The 24928-nt window shown below is 39.0% G+C and overlaps 1 protein-coding gene across 4 annotated transcripts in view; it reads right to left on the minus strand.

Annotated features, from left to right (window-relative positions):
- Positions 1-24928, minus strand: part of BABAM2 (BRISC and BRCA1 A complex member 2) — a 460673-nt gene that overhangs the window by 72579 nt on the left and 363166 nt on the right. For all 4 annotated transcript variants that reach the window (XM_087436974.1, XM_004418193.3, XM_087436975.1 and 1 more), the window contains 2 exons: positions 23952-24022; positions 20772-20854 (listed from right to left, as the gene is read on the minus strand). In XM_087436974.1, the coding sequence (XP_087293100.1) occupies positions 20772-20854; positions 23952-24022 (154 nt within the window). The remainder of the gene's footprint in view (positions 1-20771; positions 20855-23951; positions 24023-24928) is intronic.

The raw sequence follows: 24928 nt of genomic DNA on the forward strand, positions 1-24928 counted from the left end.
ACACCAAAAGCACAGGCAACAAAAGCAAAAACAGACAAGTGGGATTGCATCAAACTAAAAAGCTACTGCACAGCAGAAGAAACAATCAACAGAGTGAAAAGGCAACCTATGGAATGCGAGAAAATATCTGCAAACCATATATCTGATAAGGGGTTAATATCCAAAACACATAAGGAACTCATATAACTCAACAGCAAAAAACCAAATAATCCAATCAAAAAACTGTCAAAAGACCTAAATAGGCACATTTCTCAAAAGAAGACATACAGATGGCCAACAGGATATGAAAAGGTGCTCAACATCACTAATCAAGAGGGAAATGCAAATCAAAACTACAATGAGCTATCACATCACACCTGTTAGAATGGCTCTCATCAAAAAGACGAGAGAAGTGTTGGCGAGGATGTGGAGAAAAGGGAACTGTTGTGCGCTGTTGTTGGGAATGTAAATTGGCACAGCTTCATTGGAAAACAGTATGGAGGTTCCTCAAAAAAGTGAAAATAGAACTACCAAATGATCCAGCAATTCTACTTCTGGGTATATATCCGAAGGAAATGAAATCAGTATTTTGAAGAGATATCTGCACTTCCATGTTCATTGTAGCATTATAGGGAAACAATCTAAATATCTGTCAATGGTTGAATGGATCAAGAAAATGTGGTGTGTACATATATATATATATACACATACATATATATGTGGTGTGTATATATATATATATATACACACACACACACAGTGTAATATATATATATATAGTGGTATAAATGTGGTGCATACAGATAGATAGATAGATAGATAGATAGATAGATATACACAGTGGAATATTATTCAGCTTTTAAAAAGAAGAAAATCCTGCTATTTGTGACAAAATGGATGAACCTGGAGGATATCACGCTAAGTGAAATAAGCCAGATACAGAAAGACAAATACTGCATGATCTCACTTATATGTAGAATCTAAAATAGTCCAACTCATAGAGGCAGAGAGAAGAATGGTGGTTTCCAGGGGATGGGGGGCAGAGGGAAATGGAGAGATATTGGTCAATGGGTCCAACGATTCAGTCACGCAAGATGAATAAGTTCTGGAGATCTAATGTACAGCACAGTGACTATAGTTAACAATACTGTATTATGTACCTGAAATTTGCTAAGAGGATAGATCTTAAGTGTTCTCACCACACACACACAGAAAAAAAAGATAAGAAAATAAAAGGTAACTATGTGAGGTGATGGATATGTTAATTAGCTTGATTGTGATCATTTCACAGTGTATACATATATCACGTTGTATACCTTAAATGTACACAATTTTTATTTGTCAATTATACCTCAGTCAAGCTGAAAAAGAAGGGCATGGACATTTAAGAGGCTTGTTTCCTTCACAATGTGTTGACAGGCTGATCTCTGAAAATTTATTTCTTTGAAAAAGAAAGCCAGGAACTATCTGAAGACTGTGAGCAAGTCATGTTACTGCAGCTGGAAGCACAGCCATCCCCGTGAGGGCCAGTATCATGAGGAGAGCAGGTCGTGTTGGTTCACTGCCTAGGCAGGCAAGACCTTGAAGGAACAATCTCCCTGATGCAGCAGGAGGTGGCCCTGGTGGCAAGTGGTGGCTCTAGTCCAGCTTGAGGCCCAACCAAATTAATCCCACCCAACCACCTTGCATTTACAAAAACCTCCTCTATTTGGATGATAGGTCAAAACTCTAAGACCCTGGGCCTGTTTTCTTCTGAAGAATTCCATACATGTGAAGCAGCTGCCTCCTTTTATCTCAAACACTGCCAGACAAGTTAAGCACTCCACTGAGATCTAGCTGTGGACAGCTATCTTCTACACTGGGAAAACCAAATAAGATGCTCCACATCCTTTGTTGCGTCCAAGGCTCTGGAACATCATCTGTATATGTATGTGAACTCGGTGTTCGTGTACCCCTACATAACTGACTCCTGAATCCCAGGGAAACAGGGCAAGATCAACTATAAGAATCAAGAAATAATAGCATTACATCATGGTGTGAGTAAGATAAAGCAAGGGAGAGCAGAGAGGGCTCAGAGTTGGAACATTTGAGACCTGATTTAATCATTCTGCATTCACCACCTGTGAGATCTTATACAAGTTACTACCCTTTCTGTTTTCTATCTTTCCATTTGCAGAACGGCAATCATGATTTTTATCTGGCGGGACTGTTATAAGGATGACATAAGATCATGCACATAAAATATCTAGCACAGGGATTGTCTCATAGTGAGTGTCCCATAAATGACAACTATTATTGTGATTTGGACTGAGGGCCGAGATACTTTCTCTTCCACAGAAACAGCAGAAGATATCAACAGATTGAAGGAATAATCATGCTATCTGGCTGAACAGCCAATTGACTCTTGGTCCAGGAGTCAGAAGACAAAGGTGGTATCTGGTTTAGGTACAATCAAATACATGACCAATACCAGCAGTGGTATCTCCACAGCATAAAGGCCACAAAGTAGGTGCCAGACACCACCACTAAAAGAGTCTGTTCCTAGATCTGGCCCTTTCTTAAGAGGTAATTTTAATATTGTTTTTCTGGAACAGTGGGATATATTGATGATTTTCTACTTTTAAGTTCCGTGAGGGAGGGACCATATCTTATTCATGTACCTGATACAGCGCCTGGCCCAAGCAGGGGTTCAATAAGTAATTTTTAAGTGAATTAAAATAGTGAACTTAACCCTGTTTTCCAGGGCAGAGTAATAGGAAATAGCACCCTTGCTATAAATAATGCCAACGCAATATTCCTTCCAGCATTTTCATAATATGTATAGTTAGCCAAATACTGCCAAATACTATTAGTCAAGTATTGTCAGAGCCTCTGGCGTGATCCTCACTGTACAGAAATGACAAGAAGAACAAAATCCAAACTATCTCAAGATTATTTTTCCTGAATAGACTAGGTTTGTTTTTAATCTTTCCACAGCCCATGTTCACATCTGTGGCTTCCCTTTTATGGGCTCTGGGGCTATAAATCTAAAAGAAGACAGATAAGGTAGGCACCTTGTTAAACAAAATCCCCACCAAAATGACAAACATTCAAACAGGAGTGGCTCGCCTTTATCTCGTCACCACCCAGTTTTGACGGAGTCTGTTTCCTTTTACAAAGGGTTTGCTGTCTGAGAAGTGAAGATTTTACCCAGGAGACCAAAAGTCACTCCCCAGCTACGTATTTCCCAAAGGAGTTGTACTCCCTGTTCCGGAGTGCGGCTGCTGAGCTAACTCTGGGTTGCTATAAAATGCCCTGATTTTTATCTATGGTTGGACAGATTGGGTTTTTTGCTAACCTCAGTCCCTCTCCCTGGAAATGCAGGTATGTATCCATATGCTGACTCATTCTGGGTGCAGAGAGCACAGAATCCCCTACAGAGGATGGAGACTGCAAAGGCTGAAACTTCAGATGAAGAGAAGGGGGAAGGGAGAGAGAAGGAGAAAACAACAACCCAGAGGACTGTTCTGGATTGATTATTTACAGACAGTTGGCCAGCAGCCTGATAAGGGATGGATCCTGGCTGGCAACTACTACCATGGTGCTTCCTTTAGGTCTTCTACTTTAAGATAAGGGAGATTTGACATGTTTATTAAGCAATTTGGTTGCCCTGGAAGTTGGGCATGTACCTGTGGTGATAACTGAATAGCAATTACTCCTGTTTGTTACAAGCCTTAGCTTCTGTTTGCTGAAATGTTGGATTTGGTTACATTTTTGTAGGTATGAGATACTTTGAAAGGGACCGTACTTAGTAAATTTACCTATATAAAACTTGCCTCTCATTGGGAAGGTTCACAATATAACTTTGCAGGATTTCTCTGCAGGGGATAATTTCTACTGTAGACATCAAGACACGATACACATTCTGAAGAATCTGAAGATGACTGATTCAATGGATGAGGGTAACTGATTTAATGGAAACTGCAGAGGAAATTTAAGAAAACTGTAGGAGAACCAGACAGGATTCTGACCAGCACACTGGGGTTGATCAAAACAATGTGGGCCAGCAACATTTGTGATTTTAGGCAGACCCAACCCAAAGTGGGTCACTTTCACAGCATTAGAAACACCAATTAATATGAGTCACCTTTTCAAGTGATGGATCTGTTCCCTGTCACCTTCTTACAGCTAACAAAGATTTATTTTTACTACTATTAATTATAGTGTTCTAGTTCATTCTTTTAAAAAATTACCATAATATTTGATACATATCAAAGAATACTTGTAACACACACTTAAGTTCTGTAACACAGTGAAAAAACAGAACGTGTGAACCTACACTCCTCTCAGAACAAAGGCATAACCCATAGGCTGAAGCCACCTGTGTGCTCCCTCTCTCCGTTCAATCTCCCTGCCTCTCTTGCCAGAGAGAACTACTATCCTATTTGTCATTCCTTTGTTTTTTAAAAACATGGTTTAATGCACATTTCTGTATCCCTAAATAATACATCGTCTGGTTCTGCTCGTTTTTGAGCTTTTTATATAAAAATTCTATCATATTGTATGTCTCCTGTGACTTACTTTTTTCAAGCAACATTAGGTTTCTAAGATTTCATCTTTACTGTCTGTAGATAGAGTTTTATCATTTTCACAACTGTATAATATTTCATTGGGTGAGTTTAATACTATTTATTTATCCATTCCCCCATCAGCAAATATTTGGGGTTTTTTTCTAGTTTTTACCACAACTAACAATACCACCATGACTCTTCTTGAACATGTGCTCCTCAAACACTTTTCCTCCTGGGCATAGCCAAACAAATTTCTCAGCCTTTCTGCAGTGAGGTGGAGACAAATGACTGAATTCTGACCAACGGACTGTGGATGGGAGGGATAAATGCCACTTCTAGACTTGACCCCTACAACTCCTGAGCTGCTGGCCTGAGGCAGAAGACGCAGTGGAGGATGCTGAGGCCAGAGGGGATAGTAGAGTCACTAGACAGAAGAAGCCAGGTCCTAGAATGCCTGTGTGAAGCAGAGCCTTCTCCCCACCCCCTAATAACCACCACTCAACTGATAGCACAAAAAATAAACCTTCACTGTGTTAGCCACAGAGATTGGGATTGCTTGCTACAACTGTTGGGCCTTCCTGACTAATACAACCTCCACTTCAAAATACATTAGAGTGTGTGTGTGTGTATAAGATGGGGTCAGGGCTGGGCTGGGGCAGGGAGGGAAGGCGGGAGGTGTAGCTATAAAATGGCACCAGGGATCCTTGTGGTGATGGAGATGTTCTGCATCTTGACCTTGTCCATGTCAATATCCTGGTTGTTGATACTGTACTATAGTTGTTCACAATGTTACCACTGGAGGAAACTGGGCAAAGGGTACACAGGGTCTCTCTGATTATCTTTCATACTTACATGTGACTGCACAATTATCTCAAAATAAAAAGTTTTTAAGAACCATAAAAGACTGCATGGTAAATATGGAGAAGCATTAAGAAAACAATGGAAGGCAGCTTCTCCCTTGTTTCTGGAAAACAGAAAAGTAAAGTGGCATTAGGTGCAGAGGATGGCCCTCAGACCCAGATGTGTGACTCAGTGCAAACCCTCTATTCTTTACTCTCTCACTTTAAATAAAGCATAATACCTGCCCTACCAACTTCATGGGGTTTTAGGAGATTCAAATTAAATGAGATGATAAATGGGAAAGTACTCTGAAATATTGCAAAGTCTTATACTGGATATTGAAAAGACATTTCTAATAACAACTTGGGAATGACAGAAGCATAATGTAAACCCCACCTAAATTTACATGAGCTGGAAAACTGCACGTTCTGAACCTTTGTGTAAACTCAGCAACCAAGACTGAAGGGAAGTTAGGAATTGTACATTCATGGTAACAAGACATCAAAAATACCTGCTCCAGGTACAGACAGGGTGTCTAATACGCTACTTTTCATGTAAGAAAGAAGAAAATTAAGAATATATATTGTATTTGTTTATTCACATAAAGAAACTCTGCAAGGCTGAATTAAAAAAACTAATAAAAGCAACAAGAAGAGGAATAGGGTGGATTGAGTAGGGTTGAGGGTGAGACTTTTCATAGCGTGTTTTTCTTTTTAGCTAGGCGAATATATTGCCTATTCAAACAATAAGATAAAAAAATTTTAAAGGAACACTCTTAGGGAGGGTCCCTGTATTTTGTGCGGGTGTGTGAGCGACAGTTACTTGCCTTAGTTGCACGAGTATGAAGTTAGCTGACTGTTATCACTGAGGGGTATGTGTGTGCGTGTGTGCACGTGTGAAAGAACAAGCCTGCACATGCCAGAGAATTTTGGCCAAGCCCTACCCCCTTCCTGTTCCTCCCAAACTCGAAACAGCCAGGAGTCATGGAAGGGGAATCATTGCAGCACCTACCTCTGCTTTTCAATTTTCTGCCCCTTAGCTGACTTTGTTTAAGAACACCAATAGATTTAATTATATTATTACCTTATATGGGGACACTGAGGCTGACCTAACTCACTTAACAGGACAAAATGGGATCGGAAATAGAAGCTGAGGTCTTTAGTCCCATTTCTACACTATAATCACTAGTCAGTATCTCTTTGGATCATATGTGGCTTAAAAAACTAATGTTCTCAGGGTACCAAAGTTAAATCTGGGTTGTTTCAAAGGATTTCTAGTTGTTAAAAGAGTCAAATATAAAAAGCTGAAATCAAGAAGCAATTCCTTCTGATTGTGTTGGTTTTCTGTAGCCCCATGATCTCTGGAATAATGAAAACAATGAATGATGTTGGAGTAAACTGTCTTTGAACATTAGAGTGTATAGTCTCTTTTTGTTTACTCTCTGTGGAGTCCACTGAGCCTGCAATCTTGGGCTGTTCACCTCCCAGAAGAATGGGTCTTTTGAAGTATTCTGTCCTCTTGGTTAGAGGCCAACTGAGCATGTTTTCATCTTCTTGTAAATACAGTGTTCAAGCCCTGTCCCATCAAAATGGGTTCTACCTTCTCATTGACTGATTGTGGTGGAACAGTTTGAACTGAGGGTTTTGGCCCACTCCATTCTTCCAACATAAAAAAAGGCTAAGCCATTTGGAGATGCTTTGTTGAGACCACAATTCATTTCTGAGGTCTCAATCAAACAAGAACTTAAGGATAAACTTTGCAAATTCTTTTAATTTGTCTGACATAGGAGACAGTTTACAATATATACGAGGTTTCCAAGCTACAGCCAAATGAAAAATAAGAAATATTAGCATAGCCAAATAGAGTAAAAAAAAAAAAGACAGTGTTCATTGGCAAAAGCCTCAGAGAATCTGACTATGTTAGACTGTGAGTTCCTTTGGAAAAGGAACATGTCCCATTCAGCCCCATATCTTTAGTATTCAGTATGGTGCCTGGCACAAAGAATATGGTTAAATGTTCATGGAATTAAATTCAGCTGTCACCTGGGAGTACATAAAAAGGCAAACCCCATTTCTACAAATGTTCAGGCCCATAAAGCTAAATAAGACTCCATGTCTAACCTGAAAGACTAACTGGAAAAATGCATGGAACTAAATTTGTATCTTTATTGGGAAACAGACTGAGTGGAGACAATGGTTTAGGTCAAAGATTGCTGGGTGGTTGGCATTTAAAATGTGAATGTAATTGATAGTTCCCTGGCCTCAATAACACTGATAGATTCCTTTTTGCAATTATCTTCACTAGGCCCACCTGTATACAAAGTTTGCTGATACTAGCAGGTACTATGGTTTCCCTGGAGACAGGGAGCCCTTAATCCACCTTTTCAACACTTGGGAAAGTTCATAAGACTCACGGTACAAAGAGACAGATTCACGGTTGGGAGCATCAGAAGTAAGACTGGGGAACCCTGTAGGACCTCATTTGCGGAAAGGAACTAGGAATTAGGATCCTTACCCATCACATATACTGGGTTTAGGATTCTCCTGGTCATACACATATCTAGGGTTTTCTAATTGTTATAGAAGAGGCAGTATCATGTTGTACTGTGCTCCCCAACATCTTTCAAATCATGGCATGTACTCAGAAAATGGCATGATTTTATGGCACACTGGGGAAATCTGTGAGGCTAGCAGAGGCCGCTGACCATGGGGCCCAGCTCCCCCAAGGACTGAAGCGATCAGTAGCCTATCCCCAACCTAGCAGTGTGCCCCAGCACACGGATCGAGAAGCTTTAGTGAACTGTTGGGAATAAGAGTTCTGGAATCAAAAGGTCTTAGTTCAAATGCTGTTTCCTTCAGCTACTAGCTATGAGACTTCTGGCAAGTTACTTATTTCTAGGCACTTTTGTTTCCTCTACTGCAAAATGGGGATAAGTAGCCACCTTATAGAATTATATGGAATTACAAATGCAAAGTATGTAGCACAGTACTCTGCACAGAATGAGTGTTCAATAAATGATATTATTTACATATAACAACGGCATTATTATTATTATTACCTATCACCAGAGGTCACTTCTTATCATCTCAGTAACCTCTGATAGAGAATGGATCAGATAGAAAAAAAATACCCGGCTGACTGAAACTGCAGAAAGATTGCCAATAAGATGCCTGCCTACTAATGAATTATGTTTTTTTATGTGTTCATTTTTTAATTGTGGTAAAATATACATAACATAAAACTTACCATTTTAACCATTTTGGATATCTAGGTTAAGCTGGTGAGAGCCTCCACCACACGCTTGTTCTGTGTGAACATTCACTCATTGATTCTTCACCTGTACGTCCAGTGGCTCATAAGACTCAACATATCCCAAATTGGGCTCAACATTTCCAAATCTGCTCCTCCTAAACAACTGCTGCTTCAAATGATGGCATCATCAGCTATCTAGATGCCTAAGGAAGAAACCTGGGAATCATCCTAATTCTTCTCAGTCCTTCACCTACTTGGGATCAATCACTAAGTTTTGCCAGCTGGTCAGTGGCCATGCTGTGGCAGTGGCCCACATACAAAATACAGAAAGATTTGCAATGGATGTTAGCTCAGGGCGAACAAGCAAAAAGAGGAGGATTGGCAACGCATGTTAGGTTGGGGCGAATCTTCCTCAGGAAAAAAAAAGGAAAAAGATTTGAACAGGCATTCACAAAATAACTTACTTGGCAAATAAGCACATGAAAAGATGCTCAACATCACTAGTCATTAGGGAATAGTAAATTAAAACCACAATAAGATACTAGTATATATCCTATAATGGCTGAAATTTTTTAAAAAGACTGATAATAGCAAGTGTTAAAGATGACATGGAAGAACTGGAATTCTCATACACTGTTAGTGAGAATATAACAAGTTTACAGCCCTTTGGAAAACAGTATGGCAGTATATTACCGAGTTAAACATGCATTCACCATATGACCCAGTACTCTGACTCCTAGGTTTTTACCCAAGAGAAATAAAACATTATGTCTGCACAAAGACTTGTACTTGAATTATGTTCATAGGAGGATTATTCTTAACAGCAAGAAACTGGAAACAAACAAAATGTCCATCACTTGGTAAATGGATAAACAATGGAATGGAAAAATGGAATACTATTCAGCAATAAACAAGAATGAAATACTGCCAAATTCAACAACATGGATGGATCTAAAAAACATTATGCTATGTGAAAGAAATCAAATACAAATGACTATATACTCTTTGATACAATTTTTATGAAATTCTATACATTCTATAACAGAGTAAACTATAGTAACAGAAAATGGTCAGTGGCTACGTGTGGCTGGAGGTCAAGGGAGGGAATCAACTGCAAAAGCACACAAGAAACTTTTTTTATTCTCCCCAAAACCCCAGTACATAGTTGTATATTCTAGTTGTAAGTCCTTCTAGTTCTTCCATGTGAGCTGCCACCACAGCATGGCTACTGACAGATGAGTGGTGTGGTTCTGTGCCTGGGAACCAAACCTGGTCTGCTGGAGAGGAGTGCGCCAAACTTTAACCACTAGGCCATCAGGGCTGGCTCACAAGAAACCTCTTAGAGTGATAAAAATGTTCTATGTCTTGATTGTGGCGCTGGTTTTATGACTGTGTTTAGTTGTCAAAATTCATTAAAGTATTCACTTAAAATAGGTGAATTTTACTATATGTAAATTATACCTCAAAAAAGATGGGAAAAAATATGCCCCATGGACTTATGCAAGTTGAACTTGTGAAATTAGGAAATATGCAAATAGAAAAGCCATTAAACCTTAAATCTGAGCATTATTTTCCTATGCTGCACATTACTCAGTTCTTCAGGCAAGTATTAAGATATCAGCAGTACAATACTGACCACACACTGTTGTAGGAATGTCTAGGAACCTCGTCTAGGAATCTTAGAACCGAGCCATTCAAACTGAGGAAAACAGTTAATGGATTCAAGAAACCCGGTTTCTAGTCTTATTCTTCCCCTAACATCATTCATGGCGTCGGGCCAGGGACTCAGCCACATCCCACCTCTGTAATACAGGGAGTTTTCAGAGATTCTCAATCTGAGGTCCATGCACCTCCCTTCACCTCCTCCCCCTCCACAATGGTCCTTGGATAAAATTCAGGGCATCTGGGAGCTTGCACAGGAAAAATATGTATCTTTATATTCACCACCTTTAACTGAAATTTAGCATTTCCTCCAACTATGAATGTAGGCAACAATCTGTAGCAGTATAAGCAGCATCTTGACTTTGTTACCAATAGAAATCACAGATATTTTTCTATCATATTGCAGGTGTTGCTCACACTTAAAATATTCTTTACGCTCATCACTATTTCAAAATTACAGTGGTTATTAGATTTGCCACTGGCTATTGTTATTTAAGATGTTATCAAAGAAGCTCTTCTATCTCTGTATCATAATTTATTCAAGATTTGATAATAGTATTTTAATATAATTGGCTTCCTTTGTAGTACTATATCTTTTATTTTATGCATTTTAAAACACTGTTCAGGGCCGGCCCCGTGGCTTAGCGGTTAAGCGCGCGCGCTCCGCTGCTGGCAGCCCAGGTTTGGATCCCGGGCACGCACCAACGCACCGCTTCTCCCGCCATGCTGAGGCCGCATCCCACATACAGCAACTAGAAGGATGTGCAACTATGACATACAACTATCTACTGGGGCTGTGGGGGAAAAAATAAATAAATAAATAAATAAAACACTGTTCAAGGAATGGATCCATAGAGTTCACCAAAGGAATCTTTGGCACAAAAACCATTAAAAACCCCTGGGCTGGATGACCTCTAACCATTTACACTAGTGCTAAGAGTTCTATTCAAAACTGGCATACAGGACAGAGAAAACTGGACTGTGGTTACCAGGGCAGTGGGGGTGGGGGGTGGGCACAAGGGGTGAAGGGAGTCATATATGTGGTGATGGACAACCCAAATGGACAACCCAAAAAATGTACAACCCCAAATTTCACAATGTTAGAAACCATTAAAACATCAATAAAAAAAAAAACAAAAAAAAAACTGGCATACAGACTGGATGGCTCAACTTCTAAATGAGATAATTAAAAGCACTTTGAAACTAAGGTGATATACACATGTAAGCTGTCTTCTATAGAAGTGATATGAAGTGATGTTTTAAACAATTTCACTCCGTATTTTCTTAACTAAATTATGGGGAAGGAAAATGGGTGGTAATATCCATTATTTGGGTCCATATCTCTTCTTTTCTAAAGAAAGATTTTCAAGATTCATGGGTTATGACTTGTTTGGATCCTGACTTGAACAAACCAAGTGCAAAAAAAACATGTTTGAGACAAACAGGGAAATTTGAACACAGACTGGGTATTAGATGATATTAAAGAATTAGATCTATTAATGTTATTTGGATTCTTTTTTTTTAAAAAATATATTATCTATTAGAGATACACACTAAAGCATTTATAGGTGAAATGGTGTTTCACATTTGCTTCAAAATATTCCAGAAAAAAAAATTAAAAATTAGGAGGGAAGAATCGATGAAACAAGGTAGACAAAATGCCAATATGAGTGATGGGCACATGGGGGTTCATGATATTTTTCTCTCTACTTTTATGTTTGTTTGAAATTTTTATAATAAAAAAAAGTGTTTTTTTTAAAAAAGATGCATAGGCCATCAGGATAGATCCAGCCCACAGAAATGTTTGGAGCGTGCTCTGCTTAAAAAAAAAAAAAACCAGAATCATGTAAAGGAGCATGCAGTTTGCCACAGTTCCTGCACCTCCCTCTTGTCTTAGAACCGGGGCCACTCTCACATCGACACTGCCTATTTTGCTCAAGTGGTATTTGACCTTGTAGGTTTGCATGAGGGACTTTGTGTAATGAACCATTTTAACTGACCACATTCACTATGTCTAAATGGGTTAAATCTAGTTTTTGATAATTAGTAGCTAGTTAATTCTTTAATTAAGCCACTTAGTTTTGCTCTTTCTATGGCTACAGAGTGAAACCTTACTCGAGTCAGTATATTTGTTCCACTGGGCAGGGGATAACAGCTGGACAACCTGTCACCACTACTGAGGCACGACATCAGCTTCGTGCCTTGCTGCCTTCAGATCAGTAATGTCTTTGGTGAGATGTCCATCACGTTCCTGAAAGATGAGAGAGTCTACACATATTTCCAACTAGTGCATGGTTGATTCCTGGGGCTTACTGTGAAGCTCCAAAGGCTTTCAACATTCATCACATACTTGGGGATACTGCCAACCAATTATCTGAAACAGTATAGTAATGCACTTTAGCACATGGGCCCTGGAATCAGTTCCTGGATTTAAATCCTAGCTCTGTCACAGTGAATATATTTACTCCTGCTGTGCCACAGTTTTGTCATTTGTAAAATGGGGCGCTACTAGGAATTACCCTCAGAAGGATGGTGTGAGGATTAAAGAACATAATATATGAAAAGTACTGAGAACATTTTCTGTAGTATGGTATATACTCAATACCTGTTAACTGTTATTACTATAACTATTATTTTCAACGACAGCAAAAGCTTTACACCAAAATAATGCCCATGTTTCAACAATGTCCATAATACTTTAAAATTAATTCTAAGAAAAGGTTATACTGAACTAGATCAAGACTATAAAAGTTACTCTTTGTAAACAGCTTCCTTTCTTTCACTGAGTTAGATGTCTTCTTGGGTTACAATTTGTTAATTTCAAAGCAGCTGCATCCGTTTTTTAAGCTAAAATCACTGAAAGAGTTTTCATGACCTTTCTTTGATCAGATCAACTCACTTTAGCAATTACTTTAATCCAATAATTACAACTGAAAAGAATCATATAGCATATATAGGAGGGTACAGGGAAAAAACTCATTGCATGGTATTGTGCATCTGATTTACAATATCCTTCCTCACAAGAAGTCCTTTAATATCATTAAAAAGGTGTCACATAAATCCAAGGTATTAGAATGAAGAGAATATTCCCAACGAAGATTAATGAAATAAATTCTCAAGTCAGTGCCAGAAATTACAAGACTTTCTGGAAGTAGACTCTAAAGACAAACAGTTTTCAATTTGAATCAAAATAGTGACAGTGGTTGACAAAGGACTAGAGCCATTTGAGTTGTAAACTGTGAACAGGGTGTGCTTGTGTGTGTAATCAAAAGATGAAAACCGCTTTGCCTAGCAGAGCTAACCACTTTCAAGGAAGTCCAGGATAAAAATTGACCAAAATCTTTGAAGTATCTAAAGGACCCAATAGTTCTCATAATCAAAGCAAAAAGGCATTTAGAAAGTAAATCTTTTATCTTTTTCTATATTCTTTTATCATTTTGAACAATATAGAGAACTGGTTGGTTTCACTTTTTGTTCATAATCAATTTTAGTTCCTGTTGCTTTGATAGTTATTACTATCAGAAATGATAAAATTGAACCACAAATCTTTATATATGCCTGATCTGAGGTAAACATATTAATTCTAAGATAATATTACACTTTTTATAGATTTGGTTTAAAATGAATTCTAATACTAATACATAACATCGTAGTTCCTTATCCTAATCATTTTACCGATTCTGATTTGCTCTTCAAATCTATTTATTTCTATAAAAATGTGATTTATATCCAAAAAATAAGCAAGCTTTGAGAAACCTCACAGTTGTGGTTTTACTGAATTATCTAGTAGCCATCTTGTTTGTTGCTGCTAAATAGTCTACAAGACATTGTTTCTGTGGCAAAGAGATGAGCTCACACCACTCTGCTCAGGAACTGAGTGGCGGCTACGACGACAGCTTTGCCTTTGAGTGGTAACTGACAGTGCTACATCAATGCAAATTATTTCCTCGGTTATACTAGCAATCATATGGCCTGACAAAATCAGAGCTTGGAAGGGGCATTTGTAGCAATAAACAGAAGCCTCTGATTTTTACTTAAAATTTCAAAAGCTGTCCTGATTTCTAACTTATTGGCCTTGATTACAGGCCTATGAGGAAAGGATTATTTAAATGACTAGCAGAATTAGTCTGCAGTTGTCAATTTCCTCTAGCTTAAAAAAAAAAAGTCTTAGAAACTGAGCTCTCTTGAAAAATAAAACACCTGTTTTCTGGACTTAATTAATGAATGGATAAATGAATGAAAAGATAGATAAAGACAAATACCAAAAGAAGAATATTAAGAAATCTGTGTGAAATTTAATTATTTAAAATGAAGAAAGAAATCAGAGTAAGAAACTCACCATCCTTTAGACCAAATAAACCCTACCACCTCCCTCCACATCCACTATAACAACTCTGAAATGGAAGAACAGAACAAACAAAGTCCTAGAAAGATACACTGGAAATAGCGGACAGAGCGAAATACAAAGAGAATTTTTTTGTCTTTTATTCTTTTAATTTCTTTTGAAAATATAAGATTGGTTATAGCAATAATAGAAGAAGCTATACTGTTGTGTTTACATTATAACATATATAGATATAATATATATAATAATGGCACAAAGGAGGGGGAGGAAAAGGAGCAATGTTGTTATATTTTACCAGAATTAAGTCACTGTTAATCTGCAGTAGATTACTTAAAAAATCTACAGAGGAATTAAAATAGTACACTAAAAACACTTGTTTAACACAAAATAAGGCAATGAAAGAGGAACAAAAAAGGAATGAGACAAATAGAAAAATATCAAAATGGCAGACCCAAATCCAACCATACTAATAATTACATTAAATGTCAATGAATTAAACTCTCTAATAAAACAGCAGAGATTGTTAAAATGTATGCAAAAGCAAAACTTAACCATATGCCATCTACAAGAGACATACTTTAGATTTAAAGACCAAAAACAAAAAAAAGGCTGAAAGCAGCAGGTTGGAAGAAGATATACCAAGCTTACATTAAACATTAGAAAGCTGGGATGAGTGTATTAACATCAGATAAAATAGACGTTAAGACAAGAAATATCACTAGAGACAAAAAGAGACATTCCATAATGATAAAAGGGTCAACATATCAGGAAGATATAACAATTATGAATGTATATGTACCTACAACAAAATCAATAGAACTGAAAGGAGAAAGAGCCTTTCCTGCACAGCTACAGGTTAGCAGAGGCTACATTCCTCTACCAAAGGCCCTCCCCAGCTCCTGTGAGGAAACCTTTTCTTACAGCTATAGCTCTTTTTAGCTTCTGGTAACCATGCTCTCCTCTTGCCCATGCAGGCCTAGGGGAGGTAATGACTCCCTGCTACCGCTAACCATCCATTTTGATTTTCTTTAACTCTGTCCACACTGTTGAATACAGTCCTTCTATTGAATTCTCCCCAAGTTACCTGTGTGATGTGCTGTTTCCTGATAAGACTGGACCTAGATAAAATCTAAACTCCTTGCCTTGGTTTGACAGAGACTAGTAGTTGCTTAGTAAACATCCATTCTCTCTTTCTCACTCAAGTTAAAAGAACTCCAATTTTAAGTTGGGCATTCACTGCCCCAGCCCCAGCCTTCCCTAGCTCATATGTTGAGGCCATATGAACTAAGTTGTGGAAGAATGAGATTTAATTGGAAGTGGTGCATAAGATACCCTGGAAGCTTTAGTAAATAGGAATTATTATACCCCTCCATCTTTTTTTCTATTCTGTTGTATGGATTGTGGATGTGATGGCTGGAGCTCAAACAGTTTTCTTGGACTGTGAGCAAGAAAGCCACACCCGAGGGATGGTTGAGTATAAAGCTGGAAGGAACCTGGGTACTATGTGACCTTTGGATCTGTCATTCCAGCTCTGGACTGCCTACCTTTGGACTTTCTATACATGAGAGAGAAATAAACTTCTATCTTGTTTAAACCATTGTTTTTCAAATGTTTATTACTACTTAATCATAACTGATACAAATGGCCTATGAGGCACTAGGTGATCTGGCCCTGACTTTCTTTCTAACCTCATCTTATATGACTCTCTCCTTGCTAAGTGTGCTCCAGCCACACTGGCTCATGCAAAGCTCTTTGCTGCCTTTTGCAGCTCTTTGCACAAGCTGACTTCTTTCTCTGGAATCTCCACCCTTGACTTTCTGAATGGCTGCTCATTAAGGTCTCAGCTGCAATGTCACCTCCTACAAGAAGACTTCCCTGATCATCCTAACAACAGGTCCCCTCTTAGTCTTCTTCATAGCCATCTACTTTGTTCCATTATGGTATTTGAAATTTGAAATTTATATATTTGTTAGTTTACTTCTTTAATGTCTGTCTCTCTTATTAGATTCCATTAGGGAGAGTCTCTCTCTCTATACATATGTATACATATATCTCTCTCTTATATATATAACATATGAAGTGCTCTCTTGGTCATATGTCACTTTGTGCCTTGCATATAGTAGGCAAGTTCACAAAATATTTGTTTTTAAAAATGCTTACCATTGTACTTCACCTTTACCTGCTCTCTTTTCTCATCAACTAGACCAGGGGTTGGCAAACTTTTTTGTAAAGGGTCAAAGAGTAAATATTTTAGGCTTTACCATCTCTGTTGTCTATTCTTTTTTTTTTCCTAATAACCTTTTAAAAACATAAAAACCATTTTTAGCTCAAGGGCCACATGAAAAGAAGCTGAGGGTGGGATTTGGTCCATAGGCTGTAATTTGCCAACGCTTATGCTAGACTGTAAGTGTCTTAAGGTCAAGCTTCAGTTATTTACTCATATCCCCTGGGACCTAGCATAGTACTGATCATTTAGTAGGTTCTCAGGAAACTCAGAACTCAGTTGAATTGGGTTAAACTGATTGGGTTAGGGGTAGAGAACAGAAAAAATGAAATGGAACAGCCAAAGCGGTCAGATTTGGTCTAATAGGTATTTTGCCAGGGAGATATGGCCTATGGTCCAGGCTGGATGACTCAAAGGGTCATTTACCAAGAATTTATAGGTAAGTGGAAAAGACAGCTTCTCGTACAATCACAGATTCTCTCCCTGCCTTGGAAGTCACAGATCTCAAAACCTTCTGCTTCCAAGCAGCAACCCTGTTACCTTAGGCAGCTGCCTCCTCTTAGGTCTACTCACAGTGCAGCTGACTGGAGGCCATGGAAAAGAGCTGATGTTTCCCCCAGTGGTTGCTCTTGTTCTGTGCTACTGTGCCTTGCTATCTGGTTCTCTTGTCACCCAGCACTCTGAAAAGCTGCTGGCTTAAACATCTACCTCCAGAGGTAAAAACAGCTTGGCAAATATGGAATTACCTCACAACCACTACAAACAATTTTTAGATGATGGTCAGAAAACAAAACAGTTTCTGGATGGGAACAAGTCCCTGATCCTGCTGTGGTTCCTAGTCTTGTGATACGTTGATAATGGATGAAGGAAGGAAGGAAAGATGGAATAAATGGATGAAAAAACTCCATGGCCACAGTCCCCACTCCTGCAACGGCCAGAATGCCAGGAAGTTGCAGTGTCTCCTGAGAGATCCCAGAATACGTACAATGTTTCCCCTAAGGCATTCCTGCTTCTGCATGCTCTGGCAAAGTCTGAGGTCAGAGCTGTCTGCCTCAAGAGAGGAGTGTTTCTCTCTTCTAGCATCCAAAATGCTTAGAATTATTACCAGCATCCGTCCTATGGACAGTTGTCTTCCTGGGCCTTGGCAGAACAGAGAGGGGGGAGGGCAGGGATGTTATTGGTGTCTTGCCAGGTTATCAATCTCCACGGAGCAGTGGAGCCAGCCACAGAAGCCTGGCTCCATCTCTAGGCACTTCCTTCTTCCCTTTTCACGTTCTTGAGATCTCAGAATAATTCACAGCAATGTTCTATTCATTAAGTCTCTGCCACCCCACATTCATCTCCCCATCTTCATGGAAACAAAAAAAGGAACAAGAGGTCCCATAGGTGTTATAACCAAACAAGCAGATGCTTCTAAAGGAAGGTAAGTGTCAGATGCTTAACTGCATGACTGAATAAAACATTATCTAACCAAGCTTCACTCTGAGGTAGCAAGTCCTACATTTTAGATATAAGAAAGAAGCAAAAGAGTGGAAATAATTTATTTAAAGACAGTCGGCTCCCTTGATTCATTGATGAGGTCTTATCTGCCAAAGAGCCAAGAGTGTAGGTAGCGACACTAAGAGACAAGGAGCAAATAGCCTGGGGAGGAAAGGAATAATAGCCTGAGGAAACACTTTGGAAAAAGTAAATTAAACGAATCTCAAGGTCCCTGGCAGCTGTTCTAATGAGTGCCTGGGGGTTCTATGTTTCTGAAGAAGGTATTCAAAACTAAGTGAAAATATGACTTTGGACTTAATTTTGCATGTCTGACTTGGAAAAGCTAAGCAAGGAAGGTGGAGAAGGAAGCTGGAAGAAATACTGGATATACGGTACCATGGAGAAAATATTCTTTGGAGAATAAACTTTGGAGAAGAAACTAGTTGAAGCATTCATCTAATTCAATGTTTGCAATTGTCCTTCTGTGTGTCCTTTCTTCTGTGTCCGTCTCCCACAGCCACTCTGAGAGGGTTCTGACTATTGCCACCACCATTCAAGGCAGGGGACAGGCCCCTCTTGCTGAGCTGGGCTGAACCACACTAATCCCCCAGGCAGCTGTCCACAGTCATGAGAGACAAATCAAGGATGCAGTCAGGATCTGGGGCTGGGTTACCAGGCCGGAAACAGAACCACTAGCATCAAGATCATGGGGCAAAGTGGATGTGGCAAATAGGAAGTGAGATCTCACAAAGGAATTAGACTCAGAATGGAAAACCAGAACAGCGACACTTAAGGTCAGAATCAAAAGTGGACGCTGGAAGTGCCAGTAGGGCCAGGGAAGATGGTGAGCAAAAAGGAGATTGCCAGGAGGCCTTGACTGTGAGGTTGCCTCTTCCATCTGGCCCCGTACTATAGGTTAAGCTCCATATGCCGACATCTCCACAGGACTTAACAACCCGATCCCCAGTGTACATATGAGGAAACTACAGCAGAGGGAGGCTTGTCCTAGTGACTTGAACAAGGGCACGTAATTAGTTGGAGGCAGACCCAAGATTAAAAACTTTACCTCTCCAATTCTCTGTTTATCTTTGCACATAATTAATACAAAGAGATATGCTTCCATTTTCAGATGCATTTGAAAGGATGGTCGCAATGAATGACTAGCTATAGAGTAGAGTTCAATACAAAGCACTGCAAGACAAGGTGGTTTTCACTGGGAAACACCTAAAGGGCAGGGAGAACCAACTCCTTAAAAGCATAGGTAACTCTCAGTCATCTCTGTGTGGATTATACCATGGTAAGGTTTTAATTAGAAGCTTTCTTCCCTCTGCCTCTATACACATTTTTGGGTTTCTTCCTTTACCATCTGTTGGTGTGAAATCAGATAAGACAAATGAATTTAAGAACTATTTTAGCCTAAGCAAGTCACAACCAAGAAGTTCAATCTGCTAGGGAAGAAAAATCCCCCCAAATCAATATCTTTACACTATCTGATGGCTTGGCTAAATAGGGCCAAAGCTTTTCTTCCTGAAATAGTTTATTAAGGTCTAGGGTAGTTCTATCTACTGAGTGAAGTCAACCTAAACCCACTGCTTTTCTGTAACTCGACTTGGGAGAGCTGGAACTTCTTTACCTTTGGTTTGAAGACTGGCATTTTATATACCAAATGACTAAAGAATAAAGGTCTTGGTTGATTTGCAACTTGAACCTGGCACCATGGGTCACTGGTTCTTATACAACAAAGAAATAAACAAAACAGACTGTAAATTATCCATCAAGAGAAAGCTGGACCAAAGTTTACTGACTGACTGATTAATGTAACACAACAAACACTTAAATATGCCTACTATGTGGAAGAAAATTGAAAAGTGATGCTGGGAATACATAAAAACTTTGTCTCACCTTCAAGATATACATTATATATTATCAAAGTTGTAGTTTTTTCACTTAATAAGGATGATACCCAAATGATCAAAGCAAGTATGTTTTGAGTAATCCTGAAAGTTCTGAGATCTCATACTGGAAAGATGCTTTGAAACAGCAATCTGCCTAGGTTAGGGTTTCTTAAATTCAGCTATTGACATTTTGCACTTAATTTTTTCGTTGTGGGGGGCTGCCCTGTGCATTGTAGGATGTTTAACAATATCCCTGAGCTCTATCCACTAAATGCCAGTAGCAACAACAACCTCCCCGACGCCCCCCTGCCCAATCACGACAATCAAAAATGTCTCCAGACATTGCCAAACGTCTGCTGAGGGGCAAATGACACCTGGTTGAGAACCACTGGTCTAGAGATAGTTTCTCTTTAAGAACACGCAGTAAATATACATAAGTAAAAGGAATCAAGTCAGGACACTAATGGGTCTCATACTCAGTATTATACGTGGTTTAGTACATTTTCAAATGTATGCTGACGTGCTAATAACAAAAGTATACTCACTGTGTACAAGAAAACAAAAATCTTTCCACATCAGCAGCAAAGTGAGTTTTGTAAAGCCTTCTGCATCATATTCCACGACACCTCTAGATAATAAAAACATACACACACAAACAAAAAACTCTCATAAAAATAAGGTATAAAAGAGATGGAACCAAGTAAAGAATATATTCAGAAAGTCTGGGTTAATGAATCCAAGATGCATTTAAGGTAAGTGAATGTTACTCCGGGAAGGACGTGGAATTTGGAATGACAGCATCAAGGTTTAAGTTACAGCTTTGGCATTTACTATCTATTACGACCTCAGGCAAATCACTTAACCTTTGGAGCCTCAGTTTCCTCGTCTGTAAAACAAATATAATAATATTTTCAAACTTCATTACTGGGTTGTGAAAAACAAATAAGATAAACCATAAAACACTATGTAAATGTTAGTTACTTGTTATGAGTAAAAGGACAAATTAAGAAATCAGGTCAGCAATGACACTACTGTCTGTATAGTGATTGTTAAGTCTCACTTTCACTTAGGCACTAAATAGTAATGAGCAATGACAATATTACTAAGTTTAGGATTATACATCATTTTCTTCTGAAGTACTTGGAATCCTTTCACTTGTGTCCCCCATCTCCTCAGTGGGCTCAAGACAAAGTAGCAACATTAGCTGGGTGGACGCTGGATTCAGAGGGGAGATGCACACCTCATGTGTCAAGGGAGAACAGCTCCTCACCGCTGAAGGGCCTGGGCAGAATTCTGGTCAACTCACCTCCCCCATTTCCCTCAAGAGCTGAGTGCTTTGGGGATGTCACCATAATGTGACAATACTAACTACACACTGCGGACAGGAATAATGTTCTCTCTCATTCATACACAGAGGTATTTGCTGTCCTTAAAGATACCTTCTCCCTAGCTGAGTCACGGCAATTAGACCGTTAGTACTGGGAGGATGGCCTCCCAGCTTAAGTAGGAAGGAACAGTTGCACCCATTATAAAGGTAAAGGAACTAAGACACTGAAGGCTGGGTGATTTGCTCAAAGACTGTTGGTATATCATTCAGATCTTCTGACTTAAGTTAACAATTTTATTCACCAGTTTATATTTCTTTTCATGATTTGTAATTAAGTCAATATGTTACAATACTGATATCTAAACTTTTTAGATCCTGCATCCCACGAGCAAAAACAACCACAGAAGCTTTTTCATTATGTGTATAGTACAGGAATATAGTACTTGTATATAATTTAGTAGTTGTATACAAGTATTACAGTCATGTGCCGCCTAACGACGTTTCAGTCAAAGACAGACCGTGTATATGATGGTCATTCCATAAGATTAGTACCATATAGCGTAGGTGTGTAGTAGGCTGTACCATCTAGGTTTGTGTAAGTACACTCTGTGATGTTTGCACTATGACAAAATTGCCTAACGACGCATTTCTCAGAACGTATCCCCGTCGTTAAGAGTTGCATGACTGTACTATATTACTGTATTATACGCATAATAAAACATACACAAAAAAGTACACTAAAAAAGAATGAGATTTAAAAACAAATGTAAATGCAATTTTCACACTTTTCTTGTATGCCAATGAAGCGAGGTGAAGCACACACCCCTGGGGTGTGTGTACCCTACTTTGGAGGTCATTGTGCTAGCCTCTTCATTTCCAATTATATACACTAAAGATCATCTTACTCAAAAATTAGAAGACTAATGGTGTCATTTATTAACCACCGTTTGTATCATAAGTACTTTCTCAAAATGTTCATAAATAAAGCTGAAAAAAATCTTAAGTATTAAAGACTTCTGGCTGGCCCTGTGGCTTGGTGGTTAAGTGCACGCGCTCCGATGCTGGTGGCCCGGGTTCGGATCCCGGGCGCGCACCGAGGCACCACTTCTCCGTCCATCCTGAGGCCGAATCCCACATACAGCAACTAGAAGGATGTGCAGCTATGACATACAACTGTCTACTGGGGCTTTGGGGGGAAAAAATAAATAAATAAAATCTTTAAAAAAAAAAAAAAAGACTTCTATGAGAGGTGGTCATACTGGTTAGATATTGACACTTCTATTTGGGAGGCATGAAAAATTCCCCTATGGATAACGAAAAAATTTCTTGAAATTGTTTTGAGGAGTCAGAAATTTTGCTTATAATTATCTATAGTTTATAAAATTATATCCCAGGGAATGGCCAACCTTATTTTTAATTTCATCTACTCCTTCCTATTCCCACTTTCCTTTTGTCCTAATTTCTAAATTTACTTATTTAGAATTTTAATTTTGTGTTGCTGTATGCATATTTATATGTTTATAAGCTTTTTCTGGAATAAGATGGGATACAACCAGACTACTAAACCCCTTAGTGCTTAGTCCCTCCAAATGGGTAGAATGCTCCACCTTTTAAAGAAGACTGTAAGGGAAATGCATTCCCTCTCCAACTGAGCTAAGCCTGGAATAGAAGCTTGATAATGCCTCTGACATCATTTAAAGAAATAGAGCTGCAGAGCTGTACAGCCACTGGCAGCCTGAAGGAAGAGGCAAACGCCTAGGGACAGCAGCAGGAGAGGCCGTCCTGTCACTGCAGTTACACACTTCCTTTTCCCTCTCGGGGCCTTCTTCCAACTCCCGATTACAAGCGTGCGTCATCGCTTTGGTGTCTAAGGCTAGATTTCCTTCCCAAATCTGTGTGGCACTGTCAGGAGTGGGATTCCAGTCAGGAGAACTGAGTCCCAAACTGGGTTCGGGACTCAGAACCCTGGCTGTACCTCTTCTAGTGTGTGACTTCCATGAGGTTACTGAACTTCTCCAAGTTTCAGGGCTTTCTTCAGTACAATGAGTCAATAACGTCCGCCTGGTTCACCCTAGGACTACAGTGAGACGATGGAGGTGAAAGTGCTGTGCGGACTGTAAAGAGCTCTATAACAAGCAGGGATTATTACTGCTGTGTTTAGGGCTACTCGTGCTGCTGCTCCAGGGAAGATATCTGATTCTCTTATTTGCTAAAGAATCCTTAAAAAAATGTTTTCCTGGGAGCTTTAGTGTAAGCAACATACCAAAAAGAATCAAAATGGCATTGAAAAGGTATCTATGTAAGAACTAAGTGTTATTTTCTTAATCAAGCCCTCATATTAGGGTCATCAGGAAGTGAGGGCATTGTTGATACATGGTTTAAGCAAAGAAGAACTTACGTGCCAAAGTGACTGAGGAAAGCAGCAATATACTCTCTTCTTTTGTGATATCCTTGAATCACATACTGCACCTGGAATAGGAACCCAAAGCCGAAAAGTGGAGTAGGAAATTTTTAAATGCTTTATTATGAAAAATTTCAAAGATTCAGAGATGTAGAAAGAATATAAAATGAACATCCATATTCCCCCCACAACTGTGAATATTTTGCCTAGTTGGTTCATCCAGCCCTCTACCTACCTATCAACCTATCAATCAATCTTGCTGAAAACATTTCAAAGGAAATTAGAGACATCATGACAGTTTGCCCCTAAATACCTCAGCATGCATCTCCAAAAAACAAGGCATTTTCCTACATAATCACAACACCATTATCATACCCCACAAAGTTAGCCATCATTCTCTGAATTTATCTAGTATCCTGTCCATGTTCAAAATTTCCCAGTTGTACTCAAAACATTTTTTGAAAAAACAAGGTATAATCAAGGATCAGGCATTTAATCTAGAAAGTCTTTTACTCTAGAATAATAGTACCTCTTGGGTGTTTGTACATGTGTCTACGTGTGTGTGCCTGCACACACATAACATGATCTTGACTTTTCAAAGAGATTGGGCTGGTTGCTTAGAGACTGTTCTGCATTCTAGATTCTCCGGGTGTTTCCTTCCTTTTCCTCTACCCTCTGTATTTCCTATAAATTGAAAGTTAGAGCTAAAGGTGTGATTAAATTCAGGTTACAGATTTTTGGCAAGAAAACTTCATAGGCGATACTGGGTTTGATGGTTGGCTAAGGTGATGAGAGCAGACCACTCCACTGTAAAGAGATGTTTCCCCTTTGCCATAGAGAGTAATCCATGGGTGTACCTCTTAAAGCATGTGAAAATCTAGTTCTCCGTCAACCTTTCCCTAATGGTTTTAGTATCTGTTGGAGATCCTTGTCTGAATCAATTATTTCATTAGGGTCTGAAAAATGGTGATTTT

This window comes from Ceratotherium simum, chromosome 11 (assembly GCF_057802395.1).
Source record: "Ceratotherium simum simum isolate JZ-2026a chromosome 11, ASM5780239v1, whole genome shotgun sequence".
NCBI classification, from domain to species: domain Eukaryota; kingdom Metazoa; phylum Chordata; class Mammalia; order Perissodactyla; family Rhinocerotidae; genus Ceratotherium; species Ceratotherium simum.